Consider the following 8892-nt stretch of genomic DNA (forward strand, 5'->3'; position numbering starts at 1 on the left):
AAATTTAAAAAGTTTTATTAATATTTAAAAAAAAATTAAAAAAATCTAAAAATATATTAAATTATTAATATTTTATTTAAATTTTTAGTGAAATTTAAAAAACTTTATTTACGTTATATCTAAAAAAAACAGCAATGAATTTTTAAGAGTAGCATTAACAACTTTTAGCTTTATAATAAATATTAAAAAAAAATTCACCGTCAATATACGAAAAAAACGTCTATCCACCTCATATATTATCTAAACAAAATTTAATATTGCTCTTGAAAATTCATAATTAATTAATATATTTGTGAATTAAAAAAAAAGTTTAATGATATTTTTTAAATTTGTAAAAGAATTTTGAATTTATTTTATAAAAAGTTTAAGAGTGTTATTTAAAAAATTAAAAATTTAAAAATATTTTTGTAAAAAGGATATTTTTGAAATAAAATATGAATGAGTTATTTAAAATTAAAGAATATTTTTTATTTGTTATAAAAATAAAAAATGTATTTTTGAAATTTTTAAAATTTTGGGAATTTTTGGATATTTTTTAATTAAAAAATAAAAATTATTATTTAAAAATGGGGCGGAGATTCTAATAATATATAATAGATTGAGCTATCTATCAATCTAGAGGAGAGAGGAGGGATGAGTTGCTGGGCGGTGGGTTCGGCGGTTCTTCCTTCCGTTCCCCGTCCTCTTTCACCAATTCCATCTCGAAATGGAGATTCACCTTCCACCGGTCGTGGATTTCCGGTAACGGTTGTTCTTCTCGAATCTCTCATCTCGTTTTCTCATTGTTGTGGTTTAATTTTGACGATTCTGATGAGGTATTTGTCTTGTCGTGATTGTTAAAAAGATTTCGGAGGATTCTTCTTGTGTTACAGAGCCCGATTTCCCCAGCTTCAAATGGCGGTTGGTCGTTGCTTATGATGGCACCCGATATGCAGGTTCAGGTTTCTTTTTCTTCTCTCCAGGTGTCTGTTCAGGCGAATGAATTGAACGATTTTGTGTCGGTGTTCCAGCTTTATCTTGTTAGGTTGATGGTAGTTCTAAATGAATTAAGATTATGATGTTAGTTGCTGTTGGATGTCTTTTTCATCATCGTAATATATTCTAAATGCTAATACCAAAACGCTGTTGGAATATTCAGTATTTTCGTTGTGTACTTACAGAATGGATGAAGAAATTATTTTTCTTTCTCCTTGGAAATTGTAGAGAATCTCTCAAAGAATCAGAGTTCTTTCTGGAAAATGAACTCATTGTATCCTAGCAGTCACAAAAACTGTAAAAGGATACGTTGAGATAACGTATATTTAATTAATCACTTAATCAAATAACAAATATTTAATTACAATCAACTTGTAATAACTTTCCATGGTTGTGTTTACTTTATATTAGCTAGCTCAAAGCTTTGACATGATTTGGGGTCTGGTGTGAAGTGTTGTGCGTTAACTCAGAGAATTTTGCGCTCATTACTTCAATTTTGAGGCTCTCTTGGCCCAAAAGTTTGATAAATAATTTTGAGTATGCTGATGCTGAATTAGGTTGGCAATATCAGCGGTCACCACCTACTATTCAGTGCCTCATTGAAGAAGCCTTGACCGGAGCAACAAGGCTTGAGAGGAAGGATCTCCATTTAGTTGGTGCAAGCAGAACAGATACGGGAGTTCATGCCTGGGGTCAGGTCTGATGTGCTTTTATGGAGTTGTCTTAAAACACGTCCTTGAAAAACAATGCTTGCTGTTGCTTACAACAAGTTGCAGGTTTCAGGTGGCTCACTTTATTACACCATTTAACTACGACAGCTTGGACAGAATTCATGCTGCTCTGAATGGTCTTCTTCCTGCGGATATAAGAGTTCGAGAGATCAGTCCTGCTGTGCCTGACTTTCATGCTCGGTTTTCTACATTAAGCAAGGTTTATCACTACAAGATATATAATGACGCCATCTTGGATCCATTTCAGCGTTGCTACACTTACCATTGTGTTTATAAACTCAATTATGCAGCCATGAAAGAGGCTGCAAATTATTTCGTTGGAAAGCATGATTTTTCTGCCTTTGCTAATGCAGCGCATAATGATCGAGTGGTAAATCCAGTGAAGGTCGTTTTTCGTTTTGACGTCATAGAAATGGTAATGTTTTAACATTATTTAATCCTTGATTTGTTTGATTAAATTAGAAGGTTAATTCATGAACTTTGAGGTGTGGATCGAACAGGTTTTTAACTTTTAAAAGTGTTTGATAATCTCCTGAACTTTCAATTTTGTGTCTAATATGAATTTTAAAGAGGGTTTGATATGTTCATAAACTTTCAGTTTTGTGCCTAGTTTATCCTTGAATTTTTAATTTTGCATCTACTTGATGTATTTTAGATCTCATATGTCTACTAGATACAAATTACAAGTTCAAAATTATATTTAATAAATCAATGTTTTATAGAAATTTTGAATATGTCATTTGATTTATGTGACAGTTTTAAAGTTTAAGGACACTTTTGATATAAGATTGAAAGTTCAAGAATCTATTAAACATTTACGAAACTTCATGGACTAACTAGAAACATACCCAAGTTTAGGGACTAAATTTGTAATTTACCTTTTCATTTTTTCTATACTGACTGCCTCTCACGATTCCGGTTTGGCTAGTTATGTATCCTCTTCTTTTGGTCATCTGTGCAAATCTTTCCGTTTTCAGCTTTATACAAAAACCGAGGTTAAATGCTTAGGGTGCAACTGTTTCTTTTCTTCAGGGAGCTCTTATTCAGCTAGAAGTTGAGGGTTCTGGGTTCCTGTATAGACAAGTTCGGAATATGGTAATTATATTTGTTAAACCTATCGTTTTAGACGAAGTCCCTTGTCTGATTTGTTTACTCATGCTGGTCGCTATAACGACCTTATGGTAGAAAGTAAACTCCCTTGAACCGTAAATTTAAGTTCGTGAACGGTTTCATGCAACTGTAACCATTTTCTCCATTACTTTTGCAGGTTGCCTTGTTGCTTCAAATTGGAAAAGAAGCAATTCCTCCTGACGTTGTTCCTAAGATTTTGGCTACTCGAGATCGCAAGGAGCTTGCCAAGTATACGACGTGCATTCCTCCTCATGGTCTCTGTCTCGTGAGAATTAATTATAAAGAGGACCATTTAAAGCTTCCATCTGATTGCCCTGGGACTAGTTTTGGCAGGAGTCATAGTGTGAGTAAATGTAAGCTCCCTTTTTATTGAACTAATGATGGGTCTGTTCTTGCTCTTTTGCCATGAGAATAATTTGGGTTGTAGGGTGTCCAACAGCTTAGGAGGCTGAGATATTAGATAAGCAGTGTAGTTTTAAGAACAAAATTTTGGATTAGTTGGTCTTTATTAATTTATGAATTAGAATTTTAGTGTGTTAGTTTGTTATTTGTCCATTTTTTTCTTAGGCTAGATTTGGGCTTTTTTAGTATTGTATTTGAACTTTTGTCCATTTTTTCTTCTACATTTGTTTTTTACTCCCTTTGGGTAGATTTGGAATTTAGATGCGATTTGGTGCGATATGATGATGAGTTTACCTATTGATATGATGATGAGTTTAACTATTGAAATGCATATAATCAATGATGATAGCAATGATGATATATATACGAATAGGACAATATAGAAAAGGAATGTGTTAAGACACAGATAGATCGACACGTGTACACGTATACATATTCATGCATGCTTTGTAGATATGTAAAATTATATATTCTCTCATCTGCTTGACCTCATTTAAGTACTTTAGCATTTGCTTTATCGAATATAGCTAAATCTTTCAAGTAGTATAAAAGGATGACGTTGGTGGAGGTAGTTGGCAAACCGATTGAGTTGAGTCTAATATTGAAATTCTTCTATAGCTGTGTTAAATTTGGATCACTCTCATTTTCTTATTCTTACTTTTTTCCATTGAACGATCCTGCTAGAATCCCCCACAATTTATAATTGTCTCAATGGTGGAGGTAGTTGGCAAACCGAATAGCTAAATCTAATTTATAATTGTAATTGTAGGTATGAAATATAATTTTCAGTAAGAACGTCTCAACGTTGGTGGAGGTAGTTGGCAAACCGAATAGCTAAATCTTTTAAGTGGTGTAGAAGGATGGCAGTCGCTAAACACATCTTTTAAGTTGACATCATGTCGAAATGTGAATTAGATTTGAAGTAGATTACTTCAACAAAGTTCAAAAGAATATGTGAAGGATAACAAATTTTCTAAAATACCATTAAAAGAGCTTCATGAACAAAATTTCTTAAAAAAAGATAAAAAAAGAGCCTGTTTTGCTTGATGTAATGTGTTCATATTGCCATTTCCTCCAACAGTCAACCGAGGATATACTCGGTTATCTGATTAAGACATATACTCTCAAGTTCGAACTATCACGACTCAGTAAATAAAATAAAGAATAGAAGTGGCATCATTGGTCTAACAGGACACGAACACGAAAACGAAAACGAAACATGGGCTTTCAGTTCTCATAGAAACGGAGCTCTACCATAAATTCTCTTTGCTTTGGTGAATACCAAGCGATGGCTTTAGCTGAACCAAGGACGTGCAACGCATATTCCAACGCAAATGTAGGCTCCTCCACTTGTAAACTCCCCCATCCTGCTTTACTCAAATCTATTGCAACTCCTGTATCTGCTCTAAAGCTAACAGGTCCAGCAATCTGCAACCAATGTTTCACGAAAACACGAAAACACGAAAACGTCCCAAACAACAAGTCAGAGATGCATATTACGCATCATTCCGGATCAGTGGGCTTAACACAAAGATGTAAAGAAGGTTTTTCCATGAGTTTTTGCCACCGAATTCAATCGAAACATTTATCATCGTTTTCCTTTCAAACTTCTCCAAAATCATGGAAAAGTTCAATCAAGTGCGAAGATCCTTTATTATTGATTACGGGTTCGACTCGGGAGACAATTTCATAAATAACTTCCGAAACTCATGAAACCAGAACTTCACAGATCCAAAAAGCAGAAGAGATGAGCATACGAGGAAGTACATGTGCTAGGAAGATTTGTTTTATTTTCTGATTTAGATCACAGACTCAGCAGCTGAATGAAGAACGAACATACATACCTGCTGCTGGAAGGAAAATCTCGCATTCGGCAAGGTCGCTTTCACGGATTCGGTTCTTGGGTGCTGGGAATTGGAAAGATCCTCTATCAAGAGCATGGCTCCAGAAAGGAATTTGGAGCCAGAATGGAAATCGAAACGTCCAGAAAAACGGGTAAGATCCAGAAAGTTCCTTTGAAACATCCCATACTGAGCTGAAAAAGAAATGGAAGCAAATACATCTGCAAAAACAGTAGATCTTATTCGAGAAGTCTGCATGTAAAGTCCTTTAAACTCCTGAAGACTGCCTTCTGCTGCCGATCCAGCCGAAATGTCTCCGAAGTAGCTAGTAGCAACAGCACCTTTTAAGATCAATAGAGAAATGGTATGCAAAAATTAGTAGAAATTGCACAACAATAATTTGCCAAGGGATTGCTTGCAGTTTCATACAATCTGCTAAACTGCATACTAACAAAAGTATCCTAAACTAAATTCCTTCGTTTCCTTGGTGCAAAAATGAAGAATTTTGAACATGAATTAAGGGTCCAACTATGGTGGTTTCTGAGTTTGTCAAATCCTTGAATTTCAATGGCCAAGTTGGCAATTGCAAGTTAAAATGAGGTCGCAGCTACAATATGGTCCCTGAAACTTCACAACATTTGCTCCTAATATTATAAAAGTTGCAATTTATCCTCTATATATTGATGAACTTCAAGAATTCCCTACTCATTAACGTGATTGAAATTGACTAAATATATGGTCTCATCACATTCGAAGTATTGTATATGAACATCAACACCTAAATCAAAGAGATTAACGTCGGAACCTTAAACCATGAGGCTGGTGAGATTTTGTTTATTTGTTTGTTTGATTTCCTAGCCTCGGAGTTGAATTAAGAATTTGATAAAATTTGACACAGAATTAAAACATAGCGAAAAACTTAGGGGATAAATCCATAAATCCATACCAATAATCCCTGACAATGAAACGTGAGGATTTGATAGGAAAATGTCATATGGTTGCACCCTCTTTAACTTCTTGGCATTGCTTCTCCAGATTTCCAAGTTCTTCTTTAAGGCAAACGCAGCCTTGGCTGATAAACCAGGAAGTAAACAGAAAGGAGCCATACAGGTTTGTTCACTTCCAGATTGTGAGGGAGACCCAGCATTGTGGTGCATAGACAAGTGATAACTCAAACCCGAGTCGGTAGCAGCAGAACCTAGATCAATGACTAATGAAGAAGGCACATCCCAATATTTACCAGATTTGTCTACAAAAAGCCCTGGAGAAAGCGCCTCCATTGTTAGATCATGATGTAAGAACTGCAACGGGATGAATAAGAATCTACATCAAACAATGAACAAGCAGCTAACAGAATTAACAAATTCAATTAGAGGCCAGGGATACACATGCCTTGTGGTGGAGTACTGCTTTTGTTCTAAGTATGTCACTGTCACCATATCCATCAAAGCTGATCAACAGGGCATCATCAGGAGTTAACAAGATATCAGAAGAAATACCAAACGCATACAAAGATCGGTCGCGGAGGTGCCTTCCAATGCCTTGCAGCAATGAGGAAATCGACTGACCCATCTCTCCAAAACCAGATTTCTTGAGAGAGGACACGAATTTCTGCACATTGAACTGACCTAAAAGAGTAGCGGACCTGCAGTGCTTTTAAGCCAGATTTGATGGAGAATCAATACAAGTGAGAGCATGAACATAGGAAATGAGAAAAATCCAAGAACAAAATAGAGAGGATGGAGTTACCCAGAGTCCGAAAAGGGGATGGAGAAGACGCGCTGGAGAGAGAAGCCATGGGAAGGGGTGTAAGAAGGAACAAAAGGAGCAGCCATGAACTGCTGCATGAAGTCGATCTGCTTGGCCCTGGAAAGCCGAACACCTCTGGACAATCCCAAGGGAAGTAGCTGCAAATCAGTAGGAACAGGGGAGGCCGAGCCATCGAGTGTTCTAGGCGTTGAAACATCCAAATCCCAAAAGCTTTGGCCCTCCATAGTCCATCTTAGCTTCTTCATCATCCTGAACACCTTCACAAAGAACACAACCCTAAACCCTAAAACTCAAAATTCAAATTCAAATTCAAAGAACACAACCCTAAACCCTAAAACTCAAAATTCAAATTCAAATTCAAATCCAAATCTTCACCGATTGGAACGCTTATAGGTTCTGATTCTGAAGCAATTCCGCCACACCTTATCCTCCTCCTCTACTCATTTCGGGATTCCAATTCAAAATGACTCGAACATTGAAATCATATTTTAGGTTAAATAAGACGATTGGGTAAAGTTTCAAATTTTGTCTATTTTATTTTTTAATATTCAAAATTAAGAATTTAGTACTTTTTAAAATTTACGAATTTATAAATTTATGATTCTATTAAATAAAGGTCAATTATTTTTAATTTATTCAACCCAAAAATAAAAATTTAGAAATTTATTGAATATTTTTAAAAATTAATTTTACTATTCCATCTAAAATATGATTTATTAAATTAATTTTTATTATATCATCGTCATTTTATTTTTTAATGAATATGATATTAGAAAGGGTATTAATGTCTTTCAACATGAAATTTTCAAAACTTTAAATAAACTTTTCAAAGTATTTTCTATATCAGTTTTTTATTATTATTATTATCCAATATAGATGACTGGGCATGAAATGTGGTATAATTTTGGAAAAAAAAAAATTGCTCTTAGAATGGTCTTTTCTGCGTACTTTCCCCGATTTCGTTGGTACCGCAGGCTTTACGCAATCAATCGGATCATATAGATATCCCTTCAACACAACATAGGTCATCGAAAGGATCTCGGAGACCCACCAAAGCACGAAAGCCAGAATCTTTCAGAAAATGGATTCCTATTCGAAGAGTGCATAACCGCATGGAAAAGCTCACACTAACCCGTCGAGTTTGGATCCAATTCAGAATTTTCCTTGGGAGGTATCGGGAAGGAATTGGAATGTAAAAGTTATTAAATTGTATCAATTTTTACCATAAACTTTTAATTTCATTAAATTTAGAACTTACCTAATAGTATTAATTTTTACTCTACTAATTTCTACACGCTAGTTAATTAACTCACATTTAGCAAAAAAAAAAAATCCTCATAGAACACACGTATTAACCATTACAAAACTTTGCCAAAATTAAAAATATTAATGAAAAGATCTTCAAAATATTACTATACTCAAAATACTTTATTTTGTTTAGATAATACAAAGGGTAAAATGGTCAAACTCGTTGTACGGGAAAAGAGTCTAATTCGGAGTAGAATTCATACAACAATCACAATGGATGAAGAGAGGAAGCAGGATGGGATGGAGAGGGAAATAAATGGAGAAATAAGAGAGAAAAAAAAAAGAAAAGAAAAATAGTTGGATGAAAGTGTCCTAGGTCGGTTAATTTAGGAAATGGTCGTGGGTTTATAATTAAATAATACACTCTCTGTTGGTAGGAGGCCCTTTGGGGAAGCTCAAAGCAAAGCCATGAGAGCTTATGCTCAAAGTGGACAATATTATACCATTGTGGAGAGTCGTGTTCGTCTAAAATAGTATCAGAGCCATCCCCTAAACTTAACCATGCCAATAGATTGACAAATCCTCAAATGTCGAACAAAGTATTGTGAGCCTCGAAGGCATAGTAAAAAGGTGACTAAAGAAGACTCCAAAAGAGTCGAGCCTCGATTAAGGGGAGGCATACCATACATTGTTCGAGGGGAGGTGTTGGATGAAAGTGTCCCACATCGGTTAATTTAGGGAATGGTCATGAGTTTATAATTAAAGAATACAATCTCCATTGGTATGAAGCCTTT

General features: G+C 35.0%; 2 protein-coding genes across 9 annotated transcripts; one reads left to right on the forward strand and one right to left on the reverse strand.

Moving 5' to 3' along the window:
• Window positions 1-614: 614 nt before the first annotated feature.
• Window positions 615-3534, forward strand: LOC111807720 (tRNA pseudouridine synthase A 1). Of its 5 annotated transcripts, none has more exons than XM_023693565.1 (6): window positions 615-747; window positions 845-941; window positions 1533-1672; window positions 1759-2121; window positions 2739-2801; window positions 2974-3516. In XM_023693565.1, exons 1-6 carry the CDS (start codon window positions 634-636, stop codon window positions 3208-3210), a joined length of 1014 nt encoding a protein of 337 aa, XP_023549333.1. In that variant the 5' UTR covers window positions 615-633; the 3' UTR covers window positions 3211-3516. The 5 variants fall into 5 exon arrangements, with proteins under 5 accessions (XP_023549333.1, XP_023549334.1, XP_023549335.1 ...); XM_023693566.1 differs by having other exon boundaries at window positions 845-935; XM_023693567.1 differs by having other exon boundaries at window positions 615-741.
• Window positions 3535-4261: 727 nt separating this feature from the next.
• On the reverse strand, window positions 4262-7334 carry LOC111807404 (protein TRIGALACTOSYLDIACYLGLYCEROL 4, chloroplastic). Of its 4 annotated transcripts, none has more exons than XM_023693116.1 (6): window positions 7226-7334; window positions 6830-7107; window positions 6473-6725; window positions 6027-6381; window positions 5084-5421; window positions 4262-4667 (listed from the first exon to the last, which is right to left on the reverse strand). In XM_023693116.1, the coding sequence occupies exons 2-6, from the start codon at window positions 7096-7098 to the stop codon at window positions 4467-4469; spliced, it is 1416 nt and encodes a 471-aa protein (XP_023548884.1). In that variant the 5' UTR covers window positions 7099-7107; window positions 7226-7334; the 3' UTR covers window positions 4262-4466. The 4 variants fall into 4 exon arrangements, with proteins under 4 accessions (XP_023548884.1, XP_023548885.1, XP_023548887.1 ...); XM_023693117.1 differs by having other exon boundaries at window positions 6830-7126; window positions 7226-7327; XM_023693119.1 differs by having other exon boundaries at window positions 6830-7099; window positions 7226-7318.
• Between the last annotated feature and the right edge of the window lie 1558 nt (window positions 7335-8892).

Source organism: Cucurbita pepo, chromosome LG12, assembly GCF_002806865.2.
Source record: "Cucurbita pepo subsp. pepo cultivar mu-cu-16 chromosome LG12, ASM280686v2, whole genome shotgun sequence".
Taxonomy (NCBI): domain Eukaryota; kingdom Viridiplantae; phylum Streptophyta; class Magnoliopsida; order Cucurbitales; family Cucurbitaceae; genus Cucurbita; species Cucurbita pepo.

Excerpts from the sequence above, each read along its gene's own strand:
- LOC111807720 (XM_023693565.1), top strand. The coding sequence starts at position 634 with ATGAGTTGCTGGGCGGTGGGTTCGGCGGTTCTTCCTTCCGTTCCCCGT. Across the intron at positions 1,673-1,758 it reads GAGTTCATGCCTGGGGTCAG|GTGGCTCACTTTATTACACC; the intron begins GTCTGATGTGCT and ends TGCAGGTTTCAG. Across the intron at positions 2,122-2,738 it reads GTTTTGACGTCATAGAAATG|GGAGCTCTTATTCAGCTAGA; the intron begins GTAATGTTTTAA and ends TCTTTTCTTCAG.
- LOC111807404 (XM_023693116.1), bottom strand. The coding sequence starts at position 7,098 with ATGATGAAGAAGCTAAGATGGACTATGGAGGGCCAAAGCTTTTGGGAT. Across the intron at positions 6,382-6,472 it reads AAGCAGTACTCCACCACAAG|TTCTTACATCATGATCTAAC; the intron begins GCATGTGTATCC and ends ATCCCGTTGCAG. Across the intron at positions 5,422-6,026 it reads TTCATTGTCAGGGATTATTG|GTGCTGTTGCTACTAGCTAC; the intron begins GTATGGATTTAT and ends TGATCTTAAAAG.